The 24,958-nt window shown below is 39.7% G+C and overlaps 1 protein-coding gene across 11 annotated transcripts in view; it reads left to right on the forward strand.

Moving 5' to 3' along the window:
* Window positions 1-24,958, forward strand: part of EZH2 (enhancer of zeste 2 polycomb repressive complex 2 subunit) — a 64,800-nt gene that overhangs the window by 15,994 nt on the left and 23,848 nt on the right. For 2 of the 11 annotated variants that reach the window (XM_028489633.2, XM_028489634.2), the window contains exons 1-4: window positions 5,008-5,182; window positions 9,466-9,589; window positions 10,181-10,309; window positions 21,615-21,731. In XM_028489633.2, the coding sequence (XP_028345434.1) occupies window positions 9,473-9,589; window positions 10,181-10,309; window positions 21,615-21,731 (363 nt within the window). In that variant the 5' untranslated portion in view covers window positions 5,008-5,182; window positions 9,466-9,472. Of the gene's footprint in view, window positions 1-5,005; window positions 5,183-9,465; window positions 9,590-10,180; window positions 10,310-18,055; window positions 18,235-21,614; window positions 21,732-24,958 lie in introns of those variants that run through there. The other 9 variants (XM_028489630.2, XM_007122392.3, XM_028489631.2 and 6 more) reach the window with 8 other exon arrangements.

Genomic DNA, 24,958 nt, shown 5'->3' on the forward strand with positions numbered 1-24,958 from the left:
CCATTACCTCAGAAGGCTATCCAGATACTTTTCCCTTTTCTAGTTCAGTATCTGTTTGGGAAAGGATTTTCTTTATGTTCTTCAACCAAAACAACATGTTGGAACAGATTGAATGCAGAAGCAGATACGAGAATCCAGCTGTCTTCTATTAAGACAGATATTAAAGAAATTGGCAAAAATGTAAAACTGTCCCTCACTGATTATTTTAAAGGAAAAATAGTTTTTAAAAAATAAAATGTGTTATTATATTAACGTGTAACAGGCTTGCTGTTATTTTTAAATGAATTAATGTTTTAAAACTTTCTCAGTTTAAAATTTCTAATATGCAAAATTTCAGTAGATACGCCCCATATAAACTAAAGGGGTCCTGAGACCAAAATGCTTAAGAATGGTGTCTGGTGTTTTCTTTGAACATTCTACCCTCTCTCTTTGTCTGTGCTAGTAACTGCCACGTGAGTAGTTAATGTCTCAATCGGGATCTAAGTTCAAATTCTTAGTGGTCACAGTGGCTCATTTAGGGCTTCTTATCCTCTTTTGGTCAGTTCTTCTTTCTCCTCCTGAGTGCATCTGGTTTTTAAATTTTAGAATGTCTCTTGCCATCTTTTTTCTCCATTCACACTACTGTCAACCCAGTCAGAACTCTTATCACTTTATTCCTGAATTACTTCAGTATTCCAGTTGTTTCTAATATAGTTTTCAAACTTGAATGTTGAATGCAACCCCAGGTTGACTTGACTTTAATTTTATTTGTATGCTTTCTAAAAATGTACAGATATAAACTTCTTACGGTAAAACCAAAGCAAAGTTACAGATTAAACACGGACAATCAAATCAGCAACATGTATTTAATGGTGCTATTTTGTTAACATGAATAGTCAATCTGTTTCTTTAATTTGGCTTAATAATACTAACACAGAGAATGGCTGTTTGCATATATGTGTTTTATAAAATGCTGTTAACTTTTTTAGTCTTTATTTGTTCAGGATAATTAGACCTAGTGGTTAACCTGCGCTGTGACACCCAGCAATCCTTGAATGCCAGTTGAAAATTCTGTAACGCTGTGTTGATCGCTGGAGCATTCTGGAGTTACTGAAGCTTGCATTGGATAGATATTGGATCATTTATTTTTGGAGTCTTTACTAGAAAATATTATTACATATTTTACTACTGGGTTTGCTGGTTGGTGGGAACAAAATGCAAGTTGGTGACCTCTCCGCATCCCACTGGCTTTGCAGCACGCACTGGGTGCTGAGCGCTTCAGCACCGGTGCCTTTGTTTGCCAACCTTACCAGACCTGCCTCAACTTACTTTCCTGTGTTTTTTTTTTTCCCATAGCCCTCAGCGCCATGTTACATACTAAACATTTTTCTTTGTTTCTGATTGTTTCCATCTGAGTGGACTTTAAGTTCTATGAGGTCACAGATTTTTGTCTGTTTTATTTATTGCTGAGCCTTCCGTTTCTGTAAGAGTACCTAGCCATGTGTTAAATGTTCATTGAATGAATGAGTGAATGCATATTAACACTTCTCTTTTAAAACCCCAAACTCGGATGCTCTTCTCTTGGGTTATGTGTTTAGTGCTGTCTTCCAGCTGGGGCGAAGACATGTTTCTCTGTCCATCCGAAACACAACTAAACTGGACCTGAATTGTATAGAATTGTTTGATTTCTTTGATCAGTATATGTATAGTCAGTGGCACAATTACTTTCCTTGGTTCAGAGTCTGTATTTCTATTAATATAGCCTGTTAAGTGTATTATCTTTTTAAGTGAACACCATCTTATAAGCTCATATGGAGATCTTTTCCCCCCTTTTAAAATTGTTCAAGTCATGTCTGAGTTTTTAAATAGTAGAATTAGATGTGGGAATTTCCCCCTCAAATTCCATCTGTGTATATTTTTTGTTTTTTCGTATTTAACATTTTACATAGCATTTTAATTTTTAATATATCAATATTTCTGTTCTGTTTATCATTTTAAAAAGTCGATGCCTATTTTAAAAATGAATGTCTTTACATTAGGTTGTTGTAGAACTTAATTCCCTTCTTTAAAAAAGAAACTTTATTTTGGAATAATTTTAGATTTCTGTGACCATGGTACATTTGTCAAAGTTAAGAAACCAATATTATTATGTTACTGTTGCAACTAAACTGGAGACTGTTTGGATTTTTACCAGTTTTTCTGTTTAGTCCTTTTTCTGCTCCAGGATCCAGTCCAGGACACCAGGTCGCATTTAGGTGTCTCCTTAGTCTCTTCCAATCTGCGACAGTTTCTCAGTCTTTCCTTGTTTTCATGACCTTATTTATTGGTCAGGTGTTTGGTCGAAATGTCCTTCAGTTTGGGTTGATGTGATGTTTTCGAGCGATGACTGAAGTGAGAGGTTGTGAGGCTTGGGGAAAGAATACGACTGGGGTGCGGTGCTGGTCTCAGCGCACGTCGGGGTGCAGGTGGCGGGTGATCTAACCGTGGCAGGGGTGTCACTGGTTTCTCTGCTGGGACGTCCCCTTCCCCTCCCTGGATTCTGCTTTGAAAGCGACTCACCTGGGAAGGGACTAGAGCTCCGTGCGTGGGCTCGGGAAGTGTGCACATGGATTTTGGAATTCCGTGTAAGAAAGACTTGCCCCTCCGCCCCCATTTACTTGTTCATTTAATCACTTCTTTCTCTCATAGACTCATGGATACTTATTTTATTAGTTCGGTTGTAATACCGTTGTGATTTAGTTTGCTGCTCAAATTGCGCCAGCTTTGGCCCCTGGGAGTGCCTTCAGTTTGGTTCCCGTCCTTTCATTCTCTCAGCATTCCCTTACTTCCTGCTACAGGCTTTTCTCCTATTTTCCCGGTCCCAGCCCATGAACCGGCCGTTAATCCAGAGCCCGGCTTCCTTGTGCTGGGTAGTGGGATTCAGGAGAGGAAGATGTGGGCTCTGCTGGGGGTCCTGCTGGGGGTCCTGCTCCTGGGCTCTGTGGGCGGTGCCTGGAAGTCCACACGTGTCTGCTCACCCAGGGATGCGCGCGAGTCTCTCTGCGCCTGTCCGCGTGTGTGTATGAAAATAGAAGAGTTCACGCTGCTGTCTCTGACTCTAGTCCATCACCACCTCTTGCTTATTTGGCCCTGGTACCCGTGAGAAAACTTAACTAGAGGACAGTTCTTTTTGTCTTTAGCCTTCCTCTGTCCAGTCAAAACACAGATTTCCAAAGTTTCCTAGTTTGGCTCCTTTTCTCCCCACCCGTTTCCATGGGCTTATCTCATGTGGTTTTAATATACCTCAACTCATTGTGTGGTCTGTATTCCTTTCTGAGATCCCCTGACATCCTGTTTCGGTTTTATTTACTTGCATACAGTCTATCATTTAAGAAAATGACTTTTTACATTGATTTGTTGTCTGACTTCACTTTTTTATATGCCTATCGTATCCTGATCTCCCTCACCTGCTGCTGGGTGATGGTAGCCAGGGCCTGCCTACACGGTGTAGCACCTGCTCTGACAGCTGCTGTCCTGCGGCCTTACATCCTTACACAAGTGGGCTTCTCAGGGCAACTCTGGGACGAGGACGCTCCTCACAGCACGCGGAGAGGGAGGAACAAAAAGGTTTGGGAGCTGACCAGGTTCACACACAGCTGGTCCTGGGAGAACTGGAGCCCAACCCAGGGAGGCTGGCTTTGCAGGCTGTGCTCTTGCCTTTGTTTAGGTTGTGGATAGGACTTAGGATTTAATAGGACCAGATGCCGTCTTGTTGGTTTATTGTTGGGACTTAGTTTGGAGTGGAGAGTGCTGCTGCCCACATTCTCTGCCCCGTGTGTCCATAACAGGCGTTGTTAATCGCCAGAGCGCTCTTCCTGCGGAGCCCGAGCATGGCCAGCCTGGAGTGGGTCGCTGTAAGGTTCAGGGTGGTGAATGCAGTGGAGTCTGCTTGTCCTCGCGAATCCCGAATGGAGGACGCAGGCAGCACCCTGTGCGCTTGCCTCCTTGGGCCCCTCACTCCTAGTCTCCGCATGGGGGCGTTTTCCATAAAGCCCCTCAGGCGTAAGACCTACTCCTCTTAGGTTATTAATTTTTATCTCTTACCAAGAGTTACATCTGTAGGTCTCTCTGAGTTCTCCTAACCCTAACCCTTAGCCTTACCCGCGGAATCTTATTTACCATTAATTTCCTTTTGGGTTTATTAAAGCGATGGATCTTAACTTAAAAAAGTAAATGAAATTGGTAAATGTGACTAACAGCTGCCCTCAAAGCATTTTAAATACAAAAGCACTATTGAAGATTGGTGATTTTTCAAAATTGGCAATTTCAGTTAGGGAGGGACATCGGGAATATTGCGATCATTATTACTTAAATGCTGTTAAATTTGGATTTTACCTTCCTTAGTCTGGTCTTCAGTTTAGAGTCAAAGTTGATGCTATTGACTTAGTCGAGAAGGAGGAGTCGTACGTGTAATTTATTTTTTAGTTTTCTTCAGGCAAGTAGAAGCAGAACTCAGCAAGACTAGTAGATGGCGAGTGCCTTGATTTGGCAAGTCCTTTAGGAATGAAAAACCTTTAAAGAGGGGCATAAAGTGCACTGAAAATGCCTAGGGCGTTTTTAATTTTAATTCCTCAGTTATTGGCAACTGAGTAAGGAGGGGCAGGAATGTTACCTTATTTCGGAAAAGACCCCTCACAAGTAGACTATAGAGTTGGACTTGATGGAGAAGAATGCTGATTCCTGTGCTGTGTGGCCCAGTCACTGGAGGTAGAGAGGTGTGTCTTGGGGTCACCAGGGCCGTCCAAACCCAGGGCAGGGGCGGAGCTCCTCACCACGTGGGAGTGGAGCTGATGCTATTGACCATGAGGAAATAGGGCTCGAGAACCTGTCTTCTGTTCACTCAGGCGTTGTGTATGTAATTTCAATACTAAAACGATACCTCAGACCCCTTCTGTGTCTCATGTGGCGGAAAATCTAATCCAAACTGGTTTAAGCAAAAGAGAGGGAATTCCTTGGCTCACATAACTGAACAGTTGTGGAGTTGGTTTGGCAAAGCACGCCTGGTCAGGGCTCAGGGATGGGACTAGAGTCCATTTCTTGGCTTTGGGTGTTTTTTCTTTTTCTCTTGTTGACTGTTCTTTGCAGGCTCTCTTCTCGTGGTTGCAGTTGGCTTCCAGCGATTCTTCAGGCAGCGTGTTTCCAGATTCAAACCTAAGTGGAAAGGGTGAGCATTCTTGACCTTGCAGGGAACCTCCCGAGACTTTCACATCTGGTTGCGTATTCATCCCTCCACTGGTAACTACAGGGGGCTGTGGGCTGAGGCCTCGGGCTCCCTCCCATGGAGGTGGCAGTCCTTAGAGAAGGGTGGGTGCAAAGTTCCCAGAGAAGGTGAACTGATGCAGGGCGGCAAAAACAATTTGAGTTTGGTTGATTCATAAATTAGACTCTGGACTGTATAATTTTCCTTTATTTTATTTATATGTTTGTGATCCTGTAAAGCTTTACTACATTGTATTAAGGTTTCGATGGTTCCCCGCCATAACCTGGTTTGTCTTTTGAATTAAAGCATAACTGTTGTTTTGGTTTCACTGTATACAGGTAGACTTGAGCTATAATTTGTTTTGAATAAGAGAAGCTGTTTTTGTCCTGGATAAAAATCATACTCGTGTCATTTCACCTATGAAACTAAACAAATCTTTTGAGTGAGAAATTTAAAAGTTGGATTTTTCACGAATCCCCATCCATTTAGTAGCAGGTCATTTTAATAAAAGTTTCTTTCTGCTAATGTACGAGTATTGCAAGCTGTATCTTAATACTTACTGGACTGTGATATAGTGGGAAATAGTCAGAAGAGCTGATTTGTCTGCCTTCATGGGGGGAAGGAGCAGGGGGAGATCACGTTTGAAGGCTTGAAGTCTCTGCACGCCGGGCCTAAGAGGTAGGTGAGCCTGCCCGCGTCTGGTGTTTGCACCCAGCTGTGGGGTAGGTGATGTTATCCCGATTGTTTGGATAAAGTCTCTCAGGCAAGATCAGCTTCCCTAAGGAAGACCCAGAGGCTCCAGGTTTTGTGCTCAGGATCTCTTGATTTGTAAGGCGGCTGGACCACAGGGTCCTGACTGCCCCTGAGACTCATCTCCTCCCAGGTTTCTCGGTGGAGGGGTGACTCCCCCTCCCTTCCCGCACTCAGCAGGGCAGCCACCCTTCCTTTCATACCTTGTGGCACAGCGACTCATGATCAGCGCATGTTAATAGACCTGCTTTTTGTTTGTTTTTAAATCTGTTTGCCAGGCACACAGCCTGCGATTTTACAAATGGAGAAAAATTGTTCTTGAGACTGAGGAACTTCCAGTGGGGGTGAAGTGGGGTGGAGAATGTGAAAATGTGATTTTATTTTATTTTATTTATTTTATTTTTTTTGCGTTACGCGGGCCTCTCACTGCTGTGGCCTCTCCCGTTGCGGAGCACAGGCTCCGGACGCACAGGCTAGCGGCCATGGCTCACGGGCCTAGCCTCTGCGGGGCATGTGGGATCTTCCCGGACCGGGGCACGAACCCGCGTCCCCTGCCTCGGCAGGCGGACTCTCAACCACTGCGCCACCAGGGAAGCCCAAATGTGATTTTAATACGTTGTAAATGCTGTGATAGTCGGAGGCAGTTTGTTTTATGTAAAACATCCTTCTAATGGTGCCTTAAATTTTGTTATTTTTTTCATGGGTCTGCCTGTTTATCCCTATACTTTTAAAGAACAGTCTGTACACTTTCATTTCTTATCCTAATTCAGAGGTCATGATTCTTATATTTTGATAGTTTCCCCTAAATGAATCACTGTCCTTTTTTCTTTTCCTCTCTATTGTGTATATTTACCAGATCATTCTGTAGCTTAAAACCTTCACTTACTTCTTTATTTGGAAGAGCTTTGTGAAGTTTATAAACGTGGAAACTTATCCCTTCGTGCCCTCTTACGGAGAGGTTAGTTCCAAATCAGCTTTGAAGTGTTTTGTCATTGATGGAGCAGCTTGTTAGTTTAGTGTAACAGCTTTGGTTTTGTCCTGACATACTTTTCCAGAGGTGTTGTTAGTAATGGTAGAAACACATAGAAGGTATTACAGCGTGTTAAACACGGAGGGTTCCAGTGGAAAACATGAAGTGCTAACTAATGAAATGATACCTCTTCACCACGACGTAAAAAATGCACCTTAAAAAAATGCATTGTAGTGATACCCGTGCTGCACATCAGTGAAAACGAAAGCCGTGTTCCCAGTGCAGGTTTTTATCAGGCGTGGTGGTGCCGCCTCCCAGGACCGAGCATTTGTGGAAGCGGCAGATGGGACTAGTTGTGATGAGTTTCTGAGCGAATGCAACAGATCATCCCTTTTGATCTGATTCCTCTCATTTCTAGCTAGGCCTTTGAAGTACTAAGTGTCTGAACATAATTTGCATAGAATTACCTGAGCTCATCTGTTAACGAACCAGCAGATGTGAAAGCAAAAAATTGCCACAACGTCATTTTTAGAATAAAGCTCCAGCCTCTCCCTCACTTTGGTGTTTTTGGCCCGGCCTCACCGTCTTCCTAACTTCTTCCCCACTTGCTGTGTTTCCGCCAAGCTGGGATGGGCTGTGGGGTTTAGTCTTCTCAGCTCTGAGGACTGTCGTCTTTGTTCCACTCAGCACCCCAGGCAAGGTCACACTTTGAAGCTTTTATGGGACTCAGTGCTATCTCTGTGATCTCATTCAACTGTCTTTATCTTAAGTTCTGAAATCTCTTCATTCTTCTCATTCCCTCAATTCTTGTAATTTGGGCTCTTTACCTAATTTGGGGTCCACCTTTGCTTGCAGGGTCTGCTGGCGGCCCCTCTCCGCCCTTCCAGCCCCGAACCCAGCTGGCTCCCGCTCTTACCTGAGCCCCTTCCGTTCTCTCTTTGCCTTTTGAAACCCGACTCAACTTTTAAGGTTGAGTGGTCACTTTGCTGCCATCCTTCTGCAGCTCCTTACTTGTGTCCCTCACCCTCAGCCCCAGTACTTTGGCATATTTATCTCACATTATAAAGTCCGTTCTTTTAGGCCTTCCTAGGTCGGTTATGAGCGCCGCAAGGGCAAGTTCTGCGTTTCATGCATCTTTGTATATTCATTGCCTGATTCTTACTATTCATTAATTACGTGCTTTCTTTGCCCCTCTCTCAGCTTGAATAAGCCACCATTTGTGTTCTCTTTCGTGGTTTGGTGGTGGAATATTCCTACAGAGAGTTACCACTGACCTCTGGGTTCCTTTTCTTTCTCTAATTCCTCTCCTTAGGCAATTTTCTCTGTGCCCGAGGGCTGTATGTAAGCAGGTACATGAAACCCTACTCAGTTATTCAAGCCAGAAAGCCATCTTCCCCACATTGAAATCCTTGCCATGTTTGCTCTCAAGTGACTCTTGAAATCGTTTCCTTTCTCTCATCACCGGTGTCGTTGAAGAAGCTGCGTTGTCTCTTGTCTAGGGACAGTCCCGCCTTCCAGTCTCACCTGGCCTCACCTTTGCCTTTTACTCTCTTCCAGCCCCTCCTGCCGCCGCACTGCAGTCAGCTGGGCTTTCCAGAGTGTAAATCTTCCCCTGCCCCTTTACTTAAAACACTCTGACTTTCCACTGCGCTCAGATAAATTAAAGCACAAACCCCTAATGTGGCACCTTTGCACCATCCGATAGAGGAATGTCCTTCTAATCTTTTGAAGATACAGGTACAATTTTAACACTTTGATGAACAAATGTTCTGGAAGAAGACACTCGTTTAGACTCTGTGGTGTGAATTGGACACCCGGTGGACTACAGGCCGAGCCCACGCTGCACATAACCGGCTTCCAGAGCCTCTGCAGCCACAGATGGGGTGGGAGGGGTCCCTGCCTTCCTTCTCCTCTGGCTAGCAGAGGAGCCTCCAGGGGAGGAAAGGTGGCACAAGGCAGAAACACAGACTTTCATCACAGTGTTGGAGGTGAGAAGCATGGTTGAATGTGCGTGCAGGGGATCCTTTAATTTGTACAGTTATCACATATTGTACTCTGTATTTTCTACCTTTGGTGCTGTATGTAGATTTTACTTCTTTTTCAGATTTATCTTTTTCAGTCATTCATTTATGCCTGTAGCAACTAATTTAATGATGAAAAACTTAGAATATGTGTCTACATTTTTTTTCACTCCACAAGTGTGGATCTCACAGCTCGTTACTGTATATACTTAACTCCTGTAATGGGTCACATTTCTGTAGGATGACTGCAGTTTAGGAGTGGAGTATCTTTGTAAATAAAAATGTCTTTTAAAAGTTGTATTAAATAAAAATTTATACTTGGAATGATATGCTTTTAAGGACTTCACCATGCAGAACAAATGAGGACCCTTCTTGCAAATATCAACAGCGTAATTAATTATGTGTCATTTCTTTTGTTGATTGTTAGTTTGCTGGGGATTAAAACACAAGTGGTCATATTCAGGCTGGTTAGATTAGTGATTTTAATATGAAACCATTGCTTTTAGAATAATCATGGGCCAGACTGGGAAGAAATCTGAGAAGGGACCAGTGTGTTGGCGGAAGCGTGTAAAGTCAGAGTACATGCGCCTGCGGCAGCTCAAGAGGTTCAGGCGAGCTGACGAAGTCAAGGTATCCTCCGTCTTCTGTGAAAATGCGGGTACAGTTAAGGATGGTTTACCCCCTAAAGATAAGTTTTAATTTGAAAGGGTAAATGGTCTTATTTACTGTAAGATAAATGAAAACTTGGAAGTTAAGGTCCTTGGTCTGTCTTAATTAACATAAAAATCGTACCATGCACATTAGTGAAGTGGAAAGATTTTAATCTAATGGTTATTCAGTCTACTTGGAAATCACCATCTTTTCAGTGTAGCTTTGTACTGTATGTGGAGACCCAGGACCCAAATATAAAGGAATGTGTTTCATGGTACTGTGTTCGTAAAGTCATTGTGATTTAAAAAAAAATATAGATATATACAAAGTTAACAGAGAAAGGATGGAAATAATTTCCTCTTCCCCTTCTACTCTCAGTAAAATAATAGATGTGGTGTTTTTGTATTATTGGAACGTGGGAAACCACAGTTTAGTGTAAAATCCATATGCTTTTGAAGGAATGTCCCTGATACTTTTGAGGAATCACTCAATTTTAACCTTCATTAGAGATGTTACAAATTTTCTAACAATGAACAATTTCTTTTCTCCTCTCCTTCATTTTTTTTAAAGAGTATGTTTAGTTCCAATCGTCAGAAAATTTTGGAAAGAACAGAAATCTTAAACCAAGAATGGAAACAGCGAAGGATCCAGCCTGTGCACATCCTGACTTCTGTGAGCTCATTGCGCGGGACCAGGGAGGTTGGTGAACTCACGCGCTGTATGAGTTATCAGTGCATTTTGGTTTTTGCTTTTGGAATGTTGGTTGGTTATCGAGAGGAGGCCATTGACCTCGGATGTCCCTTGTTTTATTGTTATTTCTCTTTAATGTGCAGCTGATTCCTAGATTTTTATAAGACTGTTCATTAAAAAAGAACTTTAAATACTCTCGAATGTCCTCATCAGATCACAAGTTAGAGCAAGGCTTTCTGATGCACAGTTGTCTTTTTTCCTCCCCCTTCATATGAATTAGCCATGCTCTAAGAAATGGTTCTTTTTCATCCATACTTGGAGTAAACAAGCTTCTTATACATTTTGTCCAAATTCTAAGGCTCTCTCTATAAGAATTTTTAAATTTGGGGTTGAGAGGTCAGAATTTCCTTTTTTAATAGAATTTTTTTGAACGAATGAGGTAGATCTTAATCACTCCAAAAAAATTACTGTTTTCAAAGGAAGGCAATAACTCTATGGTAGATTTTATAATGAGATAACACATTAAATCATAGTGGCAGCAAGATGAAAAGAAAATGGCAGAAACTTACACAGTATAGAACCAATCAGTAGGATTTTGGTTAAAGCATTTCTGTTTAAGTACCTGTTTTATGCAGGAAGACATGGCATATGGTATGGAATGCTATTTGAATGGGCATGGAAGCAAAAAGAGGGAAGAAAGTGATTTGAAATTTAGATTATACCATGTAGTAGATGATTGTTGACCTGGGTGTCTAAACATGGAAGGCTTCTAAACAATGGAATTTGTTCTAAAGTAATGTTTTCAATGAGCAGTCATTTTTTATACAATATTGTAATAATCAATTTGCTGTCTTATGAGACCAGTTGAGATTGTGTGACGCACTGGCTTCAGAGACTGGTCAGTGCTATTATAGTAGCTCAGTCTGTGTTACAGACATGGTCCTAGTGGTGATTTCAGTGATGGTGTGGTGGTCTTGATGGTGACACATATGGCTTGGGATGATTCTTTGTTATTTATGCATTTTGTCAGTTGACAGCTCTTTAAGCTCTGACTTGCAGTTGTATAAATATGTATTATATGTTATTAACACCTTCCAGTCATCTGCAACAGGTCAGGACCTACACATTTAGAGGTAAATGACTAAATAATATACTAAGGGTGAAAGGGATTCTTTTCTATGCCAGTCACAATGTTCTCAAAAGGGATCAGGATGGAGCCTCTAATTCTTTTGAAAGTGACCTTTTGGAAATTTTGAAGTGAAGGAAAAAGAAACCTTGTCTTTTTCTCTCCAGAGGGATACATTTTAGAAATTTGGAAAAATAAAGTAGGAACACATGGAATACTTAATTTTGCCACCCATTACAAATCTCAAAATACTGTTGAAAGCCCAACCTACATTTATAATAAAAGTTAACATCAGTAATGATTTCTGGCACTGCACTAGGTACTACTCTACCTCATTTTGTCTTCGTGATGGTTGTATTACCACTTTTTTATTCCCAGGTGAGGAAACTGAGCCTTAGAAGAATTAAAGTCAGTTTCCTTGCTCTAATGATCTGATGTGGGCCTGGAAGAGTACACTTTGCTCAGACACATTAAGAAATTATTAAAGTTCATTATTTATGTACAACCGGAATTGCTCATGATACCATTTTTGGTGTTAAATTTAAGAGTACAGTTTATTCAAATGAGTATTTACTAATTGAATTTTGCTTTTAATTGTGTCAAGTGGAGATAAAAGTCATTGAATGTAAAGATACCTAACTTTTTATTGAGTTCATGAGAGAAATTTTAAGAAGAGATTAGCATTTTAATGAAACAAGTGTTTTTCTAAACTTAGTACCCCATGCAGGTTGAGAAAAAACATTTTCACAAAACAGGAGGGGAAAAGGAGGAAAGTAACCCCTAGCCTCAGGAATTCAGGTTTTGTTGCATGGAACTCTGGTCAAAGCACGTTTGTTTTTGAGCCACTCTTAATTACTGATTCTGCTTGAAGTGATTCGTCTTTTACTCCTCCTAGCCCCCAGCCCCTTTAAAAGCATCATCACTGACTTTTGGAAGCTGAAGGTTTATACAGTTTGTGATAAGCTTTTTGGTGTTATCACAATAAATAATAGAATTTTAGGACTGGAAAGGACTTTAATGATCTCTGTCTAGTCTCCTTACTTTAAAAAGATGAGACTATATCCCTGTTATTTTTTCTTCAGTTTGAGCATTTCCAGCAATATATCAGTTTCTTTTATATGCTTTAAAACTTGGAGTCAACTAGGTCAGAAGCAGGAGGATAAATAAGTTAGCCTGTTTTGCAATGACTTTCCTAGTAATAGGCTTGTAGGCTTGGCAGAATTTGGGACTGCACTGTTGACCCAAACACCTAGCAAGTCCATGGCTTTCAACATTTGGAAGTGCTGTTGTAACATTGTTTTAATTAAGTCCGTATTTTTATAAGCTGATCCTTTATAAGTGCTGTCTTCAGTTTAAATCCTTTGAGCATGACGACAATTCAATGACAATTTTCAGTCATTCACTCAAGTCTTTTACTTTATTCCCTTCTGTACTTGTAGAAGGGGATAACCTCAGTTTTTAAATGACCAATTTTATCTAGGTTATTTTAGTAAAGAAAGTCTGACAAGTTTACTTTCTGATCTAATGAAGTGACTGCTGTAGATTCTGACTTGAGATCAAGGAGCCCTGCAGTCGACCTGGAGACCACATCTTTAGTCTGTTGTTTCTTTAATGCATGCTTTTAGGAGACTTGTGGGTACTTATTTTTTGGTGTTGAAGTTACAGAACCTAAGCCATGTTGCCCATAGGATCTTAATACAGAGTACGTGTCTATTTTCTCTTTTTAAAAATACTTCTGACTTCTTGAAGACCATGACTGTAATATATGTTGCATATATTTCCTTTGCTCTTCAGTTTATCTTTTTAAGGAGCATTCAGCTTAAAAATGTTATGAAACGATACATACAGGCCAAGGGATGTATGCCGTATTGCCGTAATAGGTGGCTGTTTGTCAGAAAATTATTTCTAGGTGACATTCATTACTTTGTCTCATCAGTCAGTAAAGAACTTTATCTTCTGTAAGCCTGCACATTGGTAATCATGTTCTTTAATGTGTCTGTTTTTCCAGTTTTGATGAAGAAGCTGGTTTAGGAGTTACTCTTGCAGTTCTTACTAGTGCATTTCTTTTTGTACATTTTCCATTTCTCGCTGAAAACAACAAGGCACTTTTCCCTTTCATTGATTCTTCATATCAAGATTTTTATTACTTGTATGTATTATGACTGTGAAAGGGAGGCTTGCTCAAATGATGTCTGTCTTCTGGGCAAATGGTGTGATTGGTTTAGTAATTTAAAAATATCCTGCCAATATGCATTTTTAGATTCCCAGGAGAATGTAATGTTCTTGTAAGAATTCTGTGTCTTGTTTACTAATGAAAAGAGTAAGAAAAGTGGGGCTCCTTCAGAATGTTTAGCATACAACAAGCAGCATCAGAAGGACCTCCCAGTCCTCATATTCATGAAGAATTAAAAGTCTTTTGGACTTTTCAGTACGTACAGGTTTGCTCTTCCTATTGATGTCTTAAAATTTTAAGTTCATCATCTATCATTTGATATTTGCCAATGAATTTTTTTCGGGGGCCGGTGGGGAGGCTTCTTTCATGACGCAGAATGGGTAAGTTCTTTCGTAAGTTTGCAATTTGGGCTTATTTTTGTTGAAGGAGAAGAAAAACATTGTCTTGTTTACCTGTAAACACTTGATTGCATTATTTATTGACGTGGTAATGCACTTTCCTCAGTTAATTGTAAATAGAAATTTAGTTACTATACACAAAGAAAAAATAACATGCTGGTGTACCCAATGTGTAGTGCTCTTTACTTAAATATATTCCCAACTTTCAACACAGTAACATGCTTTCTTTCCTTTGTGAACTTCAGGATTATAGGACCAATGCGTCCTGCACAGCATTTGAGCAGATGTGGCAGGGAGCTGGGTCATTTTTCTCATGTCTTAGACATAGATGAGTGGTTCTCCCAAGGGTGTGTCTTTACTCTCAGTCTGAACATATCCATCCTTTCTTGGTTCCTCAGGAAACTGGTTTCTTAGTTGCTTTCTGCCGCTCTTTGTCTCTCTCAACCACTTGTCGGTTGAATCTTGTGTTGACCCTGCCAGTCCTTCCTGCGCGTGTCACTTTTTCAAATCACGGCAGCCTCTGCTTCCTTTCTGGCTTTCTTTCGGCTGAAATAGATGGAATATTACTTAAATGACCATAAGGAGGTGTTCCTTTGCTTTTGAAAGGAAGCTAATACAAGCATTTTATGCTTTTCCAAAAAGGCCATTTAAAGTAAAGAAAGATCACTTCTGTTGTTTGAGTTTATATATTATTATCATATATTAAAGATATATCATACACTTATGATGTTTGAGTTCATATTTTAAATTTAAGATTATATATCTTAAGTTTAAAAACTGAACTTTTCAAAAATGTCAAATGTTTATTTTGTGCTACTAAATAAACCAGAAGTTGTGTTTAATTTGCTGTTTTTCTCCAAGAACACTGTGTATACAGTTTGTGTTTTAAAATTTATTGTTAAATTGACCATTACAAAGATCAAGTCTGTCCTCAAAATGCAAAACCAAATTTTGACAGCTGTTTTGAAAACAAACAGAATGAACCAAAACCCAAAGAAATGCTTATCTAGCCTGCAATGTTAAAAATTGTTCATTGCTCTGAAGAAATAAGAAAATTTTATTAGACCTAGAACTACGATCACAATTTAGCTTGATAATTTGGATTGACTTAAATCCACTGCTTAGGATTCTGTTTTATCTTCTCTTACTAGATTTTGTAAAAGAATATTATTTGAGTACCATTTTGAGAGGGTTGGGCAGATTTCATGAGCTACCTTGGCAACCGATGAGGCACTTTTAATAATAGCTAATGTGAATATCTGTTGGGTTAATGAAACTTTTGTTTTGTATCTTTTTCTTCAATTAAAAGGTCATTGTAAAATATTAACTGTAAAAATTCAAATAAAACAGAAATATATGAAACAGGAGCAAAAGGCCCTGTCGTCCAAGCCCTGTGACTTTTATCCTCTCAGATTTTTTTTTCTATAACATGTTAATTATAATGATAATATATATTTTATTTTTAAAAGTTATTCCCAGATAAAACATGCCTGCCTTTTGGGGCCATCGCTTTACATCTGTCCAGGTCTTCAGTATCTTCAGCAATGCACAGTGCTTGGTCCTGTGGATTTACCATAATTAATTGCCCTATTCATAATTGATGAACATTTAGGTTTTTATTTTTTCCCTTTGCAGTTAGCATTTCAGTGCATATCCTTCATACACATCTTTGCATCTTTTGAGTAATTTTGTAGGAAAAGTTTCTAGAAACAGGATTACTAGGTCAAGAGGATATGCATATTTAAATTTTTAATAGCTGTTACCAGATTGCCCCCCAAAAGTTTTACATTTACACTCTCACCAACTGTTTATAGTGGTGTCTGTTTATCTATATTCGCAACATAAAATGTTAATCTTTGTCAGTGTGATAGGTAAAACATTATTGTAATTTGCTCTCCTTTCGTTAACCAGTGAAGTTAATTTTAAGTACCTATTGTTTGTTTATATTTCTTTTATGAGTTGGCTGTTATGGTCTTGGGTCTTTTGAAATTGGGTTGGACTTTTTCTTATGATTTTTAAGGACTTTTTGTATATTATAAATACTAGTTTTTAATCATCTGTTCTGCAGATTCCCCCGCCCCCATTTTCATGTTATTTCTGGTATGTTTTGGTTATACAGAAGTTGTAAATGTTTATGTAGTCAAATTAGAATTTCTTCTTTTGATTTCTGTGTTTCTTTAAGGCTTACAAAACCTTTCTCCACTTCAAGATTATAAATTATCCATCTTTCCTTCTAGTTTTCATTTTTATATTTTAACATCATTTAACCTATTCGGAATTTCCTTTGGTGTAAAGAGTGAGTGGGGAATTTCGTTTTCAATTTTTTTTCTATTTGGCTTTGTTGTTTCAGCACGATTCACTAACTGATCAATCCGTGAGCAATTGGGGAGCGGTTATAAATCTGTTTTGCAAAGATCAGCAGAATTGGCCTGTCTGATTGGTGGTCACGGAGCAGGTTTAAGCACCTGAGCAAGGGCTTCACGCTTCTGAGACTACGGTCCGGTGGCCGTCCTGCCTTTTTACCTTAGCCAATGGCTCTGCTGCTCTGTGGCGTTCAGCCCCACGTCCACTCACGGGAGCGAGGCTTCACAACGGCTGTGCTTCCACAGCTGATGGAAACCATGACTTTATTCTTTGTTCTGCTTCTTAGTTTTTGTTTACTTTCATTTTTTTTCAATGATAGAAATGGTCTTATTTGCCATTCGCAGGACTATTATTGCATTAGGTTCTTGAGTTTGCATGTCATGGACAAACGTGGCTCTGGTTACGTGCTTTACATGCTGTGTTGGGTGTTTTTGTAGTTTTACCAACTTATGTCCTGTGACTGTTGTTCTGTTTCTGATTTCCGGTATTTTAGCAAAACTTCAGATTATGAGGAGATGATTTGCCCTAACAGCCCCCTTCAGACCCAGACTGCATTGGGTTTTTAATAGTTACTCTATTAACTAGGTTTATAGGTTTATGACCTCTTTACTCGGGCTCAGGCTTCTGAAGCTAGGATGCAGGGAAGAGCGTTACGGGTCCAAACTTCCTGAAATTGTACTTCACCTTCATATGTTACCTGTTCTGTGTGAAATGCTGTATATGCACCCCCCCCCGCCCCCCCCCGCCCCAGAAGAAGTGCCAGACTGATGCTTATAGGGTGGCATCTTTCTGTTGTTCTTAAGTGAGCTCAGGGCAGGAGCCTCGTGTTGCTGGTGGAGGTTCCCCCCAGTCCGGACGGCTCTGCAACATATATATCCAGCAGCAGAAATGGAAATAATTTACAGTCTGGCATGAACCACTCTTGTATTCCTTAGCTCCAGCGCTCTTGATTAGCTGCTTTAATTAAATGTGTCTGTGTCAAGATCTGATCAGGATGTTTTATTTCTGACCATCTCCTTTAACCACCCTTCTCCTAATCATCCTTGTAAACCTTGTTAGGAACTCACTTCTACTATGAGCTTTTCTTGACCCAGACCTGATACTTACCTCATTCCAGTTTTTTCTTCAGTACTTACTTCACATAAAAGCAGTCTGAAATTAAGTTATGTACACTATCATTTTCACCAGAAGGTCTAGCTAATTTAAAACTTGGTGTGTCATCTTTTCTCTACTCAAATCTTGAAGAATATGGGTAGTTTCAGAAATCATCCTCAGCTTTTCCCTAGAGTTGGGTGGCAGCTAATGCTTTCTTTCATACACCTTAGATGTGAGACAGTTCCTTATTGTTTTTACTCGGAAAAGCTAAAGGATATTAGACAACATCACCAGTTCATTGTGTCTCTGGCTTGAATTAAATGGACCAACCAGGATCCAAGAATATTTTTAACTTGGCTAACTGAGTGTATTTTTTCCCCCTACTATATGGAAGTTGGACTTAACCCTTCTAATGTTAAAGATTGTTGAGAGACCGGATGGCTATGACTGTTGCCCTATGGGATGTCCCACTGTAAGATGGGGAGTCATACCTACCTCCTAGGGTAGTGGTGAATTTTAAAGAAGTTAACTTTGGTAAAGTCTCTAGCACAGTGCTTGGCACATAGTAGGGTGTGTTAATTTCTTTCCCTTCCCTGCAGGCCATTCACCTGCTCTTCCCTCTACGATTTTCCATAACACAGTTTTTACTTGGAACCAGCCTTCTGCCAAGAGTCTCAGTTTGGTTGTGTACTCCTACAACTACTATTTTTGGCTTGACTTCCCTCTCCAGCTCCCAGTGGTCCAGCCACACAGTCGCCTATTGTACCAGCTGGTTGATGTAAGTCTATCCATCCTCAGAGGAACCTGGTTACTTACCAGTAAGCTGTGTTTCTCTGAAAATGTAGCATCCTTGGTAACTAATATAGTTGTTTTCTTTCTTTACCATCAATGATGGATTACCTATAACAACTTCCTTGTGTGAACCTCAAGTTGGAACTAGAATTAGAGAATTTAATTTGTTGATATTGGTCTCCTAGTGAGTTCCTGAGTCCAAGACATATGACTCTGATCAGGTAAAATGCTGTGGAGACCCATGAGGTCAAAATCCTATTCAGTGCTCTGAGTGATATGAGACAATAATATAAAGTGTCAAGGATGATACATTTTCAAAGAAAAAAAGTTACTGGTAAGTAACTGGGATTTTTGAGTAATTTTCCTGTAAGTCAATAAATAAGAATTCCCAAACTTGTTTTACCAACAAATGCTTTTGCATTTGAATATTATTTCATAAATGAAAGGGATATGGTTATTAGTTAAGGTTAATAGTTAAAGAATGGGGTAGGTTTCTAGAGATACTACATAGATAATGAGGTGGGTATAGACCTTCAATTTGCTAAATAGGTGTTCTCTTAGTTTTAAAAAGAAATTGAAGTCGAAGTCTCCATTAGGGAAAAATCAGCAAATGCAGTCGGTTCATTCCAGAAACATTTTTTGAGTGCCTACTCTTTTTTGAGACACTGTGCTGAGTATTGTTGCGAGACAGAGGTAAAACCACACTCTGCCACAGCCGCTGTGAGAGCTTATTTCCAAGCCCCTTGGTGACACTTTTATGACTCAGAATTGAGGTGATGGGTCATGGGGGTATGGCAGGTGTGGGGTTGGAGAGAGTACTTAGCGCTGCAGCCTTTGCTGTCTTATTTTTTTCTGTGCTTCTCTTAAGTTCTTTCTGTTAACGGAAAAGTCAGCTGACCTCGTTCAGTAGACTCAGAGCATTTTCTCTGTCACTAGAGCAAACAGGTGGAGCAGAGCCAGCGTTCCTCCTGTCTGGTAGTTGAATAGGATATTCAGCAGTCCTCCCTTAAGTGTGACCTTGGATTTAGATATTAAAGCAGGTGAATAAATCAGAGTTGGAGAAGCAGCCGCTCCCCCTCGTCCCCCAGGCTTTAAAGGGGGCCAGTCTTCAGAATTAAAATCACAGAATTAATTTACCTCCACCATGTGTAAAACAAAAATCAAAAACTCCAATTTAATTGTTTTGCAAGAAATGAAATTATTTTGTATTTAAAATCACTGGGTAGTGTATAGCACTTTATTCCGTAGTTATAACCACTCCTTGCCCCAGAGCGACCTGGTTAAGTAACTTAAGAGGAAGGAATGAAGACATGGTAGGAATAGGACAAGAGGCAGATGCTGGGGGAGGAGATGCCCTGTGACACAGTTGGGTGTCTCTCTTGCACAGCACCCACTGCACGGGCATCTCAGGGTGAGAACTAGAGCATAGGCATGAAGCTTGTGGGTGTTGGAATCAGACTTAGGCTTCCATCCTGGCTTGGTAATTTACTACCTTTCTGACTAGGCAAGTTATTTAACCTCTCTGAACCTCAGTCTCCTCCTCATTTTGCGAAATCGTGATGACAAAGGCTAAGATGAGAAGTGGTTAAAAAAATGTATATAAAGCACTTAGCACAGTGCCTGCAACATAGTACGTGCTCAATAAATGTTAACTGCTGTTATTATTGGACGGATGGATGAGGAATTGCATCAGAGGCCAAAGAAGGAAACAGGGAAAGATTGCGGGTTCTGGAGTTTTAGTAAACTGTTCACACCTTCTTATTTACTTGAGCTATGAGCTTTCTAGTATTATCTTTAATCTTTGCCCTTTTGGAAAGCAAATTAATGGATTAATCACTGTCACAGTTCTTCCTAACTACTCTATCTTTAAACCTTCACTTCCACTGAGGAAGGAACTATTTTTGTGCTGCGGTGACTGTGACTATTGGAAGATTATCCCCCTGGCCTGAGGAAATGCTGAGGGCCAGGTGGGCCTGGATGCCAAAGACTTCCACTCTGATTTCACCAAATCTAGACCCGCGATTTTTAAGTCCTCTTAAATAAAAATGAAACATTTAATAATTATGTGTGTTGTATAGACATGACTTTTTTGGTTTCATTTTACTACTTCAATTCTACTTCTTTTTGCTCTATTTTCATGGATTATATGTCCAGGGTATTTTTGAGAAGGCTCTGGAGACCTGATAATTGGGTAATGGTACTCTTTTAAGAAAAGCTGGATTCCTAGACAGGATGGAAAGTGCTGTGGTATTTGGGCGCAGATCTTTACCGTATTTCATCAAGTCAAAGATGCTAACTTTTTAACATTTTAACATTGAAACTGGCATGCATCTTAGAATCACTATGATAAGAAAGCATTGTGTTATAGTTTAATTGGCAACATTATTTTCGTAATGATACAGAAGATAATGGTGTGCTTTGAAATTGATGTCATCGTAGATTGGATGAAATATGGTATTTGAGGGAAATATATTTACTTCACCGGTATTAGAAATGTCTAGAAATGTGGTATCGTGAAAATATGTGTAGTGGGTAAGAGCAGGGGCTCCAGAGTCAGACTTTCTGGGTTTAAATTCTAGCCCTAACAGTGTATGACTTTGGGCCAGTTACGTATCCTTTCTCTATCTTAGTTTTCTCACCTGTAAAATGAGCGCTAAGAATAGTCCCCATCATACAGCGCTGTAATGAGGACTAAATATAAGACATGTAAGTGTTTAAAATAGTGCCTAGCACATAGAAAGTGCTTAATAACATTAGCTATTATTGTTAATAATTTAGAGATTACACTTCTGCAGAATTGATTTGAATCCATTTCGTTGTGATTGAGATTCAGGTCTGTTACCTTTAATATTTGTGTATCATCTGGTAATATCAGCAAATGACACTTGGGTTTTTAAAAAGGGAAGGTAAAGGTAAGAAAGGTTAACCTAACAAGTTTCTATATTCTTATTAAGTAAGACTTAAGTGGCATATTTGGTGTATATATATATATATATATATATATATATAAAATTATTATTCCATGTGGATGAGATATAAATGAAATTAAGCAGTGAGGTAGAAAATTTATAGTGAAAGCAAGGAGCAGTTAATCTGAGGCCAAACTAAATATAATATTTGATTCTTATTGATACTGGTAAGTATGGAAAGGGTTGGAAGGTTTTGAAAATTTGCAAAATCTGAAGCTTTTTCTATCACTAAGTATAAGAGAGGGGAGAATCCTTTTTGGTTTTTATGAACTTACCGTCTCAGTAAAGAAATTTCTTTTTCAAAATGCTGTAAGTAGGCAGCATCTCTTTATAATATGCCTACAGCTTCAGGTTGTCCTTTTATTCTTACGAGTCAATTTTATTTTTTCTGTTCCAGTGTTCGGTGACCAGTGACTTGGATTTTCCAACCCAAGTCATCCCGTTAAAGACTCTGAATGCAGTTGCTTCAGTACCCATAATGTATTCCTGGTCTCCTCTACAGCAGAATTTCATGGTATGTAAATACTGTGTCTTCTTATTTGGTAATCACTTCTTTTAAATAAAAAAGCATAGATAAGTTTCTTGTCAAGGTGAGTTAAGATAGTATAAGTAAAAATAGCTATCGAAATGGGAGTACTTAGAGTAATTTTTTAAACCAATTAATATATGTATTTTTAAGCCTTTTCAGTGTTGATGTTGCTCTTTTCTTAGTCCTTTCTAGTTAAAATATTCTCCAAAGGAAAAGTATTAAGCAAAAGCCATACCTGGGATTAAAAATATATTTCAAAGATGAAGCTTATAGTTCTTATCCTTGAAGATGTTAGTCAGTATCCTGTAATCTCAGTCTGACTTTGAGATTTTGTTAATTGAGAATGTATTATTTAAAACAATTTTAGGCAGCATGTTATTAAATGATAATGTACACTGTGAAATACTCTCAGGGCAAGGTTAAGCATTTTTCCACAGATAACACTGGCACAATAGCTTTTGTAATGAAATGCTAGTATTTAATTCTTTATAGAAGTAGGATGAAGGAGGATGGAACAAAAGAGAAATTTGAGTATGCATTCTTGACTTGTGTTGTTAAATTAAAAATACATAGTTTTATTACTTAGTTGGTATATAAAATAATAGGGCTATTACAGTGTTGATGGAAGTCCTTGGTGAGCCTACTTTAGAGAATTACCTGCTAGATTTTTAAATAAATAGATGTTTCTAATGTCTTCAGTAACTTTGCCCTTAAAAATTTTGCAGTGGAGGCTTAAAGGCAAACTTCAGATTCTCTTTTGCCATTGTATTTTTGTGCATTTAAGGTTTTATTCAAAAACATTTTGTTTGAGAATCATGTTGCAGGAGCTTCTAGGAGGGTTCATATTTTCACAGACTGAAATTCTGAAAGCATATAGTGTTTAAAGTTGTCAATAAATTTTACTTCTTTTTTTTTTTTTTTTTTTTTTGGTTTTTTTTTTTTTTGCGGTACGCGGGCCTCTCACTGCTGGGGCCTCTCCCGTTGCGGAGCACAGGCTCCGGACGCCCAGGCTCAGCGGCCACGGCTCACGGGCCCAGCCGCTCCGCGGCATGTGGGATCCTCCCAGACCAGGGCACGAACCCGCGTCCCCTGCATCAGCAGGCGGACTCTCAACCACTGCGCCACCAGGGAAGCCCTTTACTTCTTTTTTTTAAACCATTTTAAAAAATTGAAGTATAGTCAATTTATACTGTTGTGTTAGTTTCAGGTGTACAGCAAAGTGATTGTTTCAGATTCTTTTCCATTATAGGTTATTATAAGATATTGACTATAGTTCCTTGTGCTATACAGTAGGTCCTTGTTGTTTATTTTGTATATAGTAATGTGTATATGTTAACCCCAAACTCCTTATTTATCTCCCCCTCCAAAGGTGTCAATAAATATTATGAATCATCCATGGGTTTTGCTGGTGACGAAAGCTAGGTCAGGCAAGCCGTCTTTATTATGGCCAGGATATATTTTGAGGTGCAAAGGTTATATGGCTATAATTGGGAAGACAAAATAGCCAATTGTCATTTAATTTTGGCTTGTGTCCAAAATAATTAACTCTCCCAGTTTAAATGGGATTAGTGCAGGTGAGGTGTGATGGCAGCTAGACTCATTAGGTGTATATAAGCTTGACCCTGAATAGAGCAATAAATACATTAACATCTAAATTTTCATTTTATACCCCATATGCCCTTTTTCTCCCAGTTTCCTTTTTCCTTGTTTGTCTAAGGTACCATTATCTTTAAGAACTCTGCAGTTATCCTAAATTTGTTATGTAGGAATAATTTGAAAAATTTCCCTTTTCTTCCTGTTTCCTGCCTGCTCCTACTTGACAGTTCCGTGTGTGTGTCACGGCCTTTTGCCGGCGTATTCCTCCCTGTGGATCATGGGCCAGCCTAAGGCACCTCACACTTGACATTTGATCTTAGCCAAAAGGCTGAGAAGCGGTAGGCACCTCACACTTGATGTAATTGCCATGTCCTCCCGTCAGTCTTAGCCAGTCCATTCTGTTTATCAGAATTATCTTTCTGAAATTCTATTTTTAACCAATACCTTGTTCAAAGGCCCCTTAAGACTTAGACCTATCCTTGTTTTAAATTAGTCTCCATGTTTAGATATAGACTTCAGAAACTTCATGTCTTTATAATTACTATCTTTTAAATTTTTTTATTGAAAATTCTCTTCCCCTATGAATGTCAGCTTCCTTTCCCTTGTTTCTTTTTTTTTAAAAATAGATTTATTTATTTATTTATTTATTTAATTTTTGGCTGCGTTAGGTCTTCATTGCTGCACGCAGGCTTTCTCTAGTTGCGGTGAGTGGAGGCTACTCTTCGTTGTGGTGCGCTGGCTTCTCATTGCGGTGGCTTCCCTTGTTGTGGAGCACGGGCTCTAGGCGCGTGGGCTTCAGTAGTTGCGGCTCATGGGCTCTAGAGCGCAGGCTTGAAGTTGTGGTGCACGGGCTTAGATGCTCCGCGGCATGTGGGATCTTCCCAGACCAGGGCTTGAACCCATGTCCCCTGCACTGGCAGGTGGATTCTTAACCACTGCACCACAAGGGAAGCCCTCCCTTGTTTCTTAAGTACTCTGTTCTCTCTGAACTTTTCTTTGATTGGCTCTTTGCTGCTAAGTTAGCACCCTCTTTCTTCCCTGTTGTCTTCCAATATAATACATGAGTTGATGAGGTGATGTAAACTCATCTGTCATCTTTATTAGCACTGTCAATTTTGATATGCATCTTGTTCATCTTAGTAGTGAACTATGTTGTCATGTAGAGTAACAATTCTATTTTATGAATAAGAGTAAATCCTAGGGCTTCCCTGGTGGTGCAGTGGTTGCGAGTCCCCCTGCCGATGCAGGGGACACGGGTTCGTGCCCCGGTCTGGGAATATCCCACATGCCGCGGAGCGGCTGGGCCCGTGAGCCATGGCCGCTGAGCCTGCGCGTCCGGAGCCTGGGCTCCGCAACGGGAGAGGCCACAACAGTGAGAGGCCCGTGTACCGCAAAAAAAAAAAAAAATAAAGTCTATCCTTTTGGCATAAACTTTAATGAACCATCGATATTTTATATGCCTACAATTTTATTATGTTCAGTGTCTCTTAATAATTAGATCATCAAGTGAAGTTTGGAAATCCTTACATTAGTTTTTATTTCCTTTTCCTTTTTTTGGGGTATGGTTATTTATGGGTTCTTTTTTTGTGGAATATCCTTTTTTAAATAAATTTATT

Source organism: Physeter macrocephalus, chromosome 5 (assembly GCF_002837175.3).
Source record: "Physeter macrocephalus isolate SW-GA chromosome 5, ASM283717v5, whole genome shotgun sequence".
NCBI lineage: Eukaryota > Metazoa > Chordata > Mammalia > Artiodactyla > Physeteridae > Physeter > Physeter macrocephalus.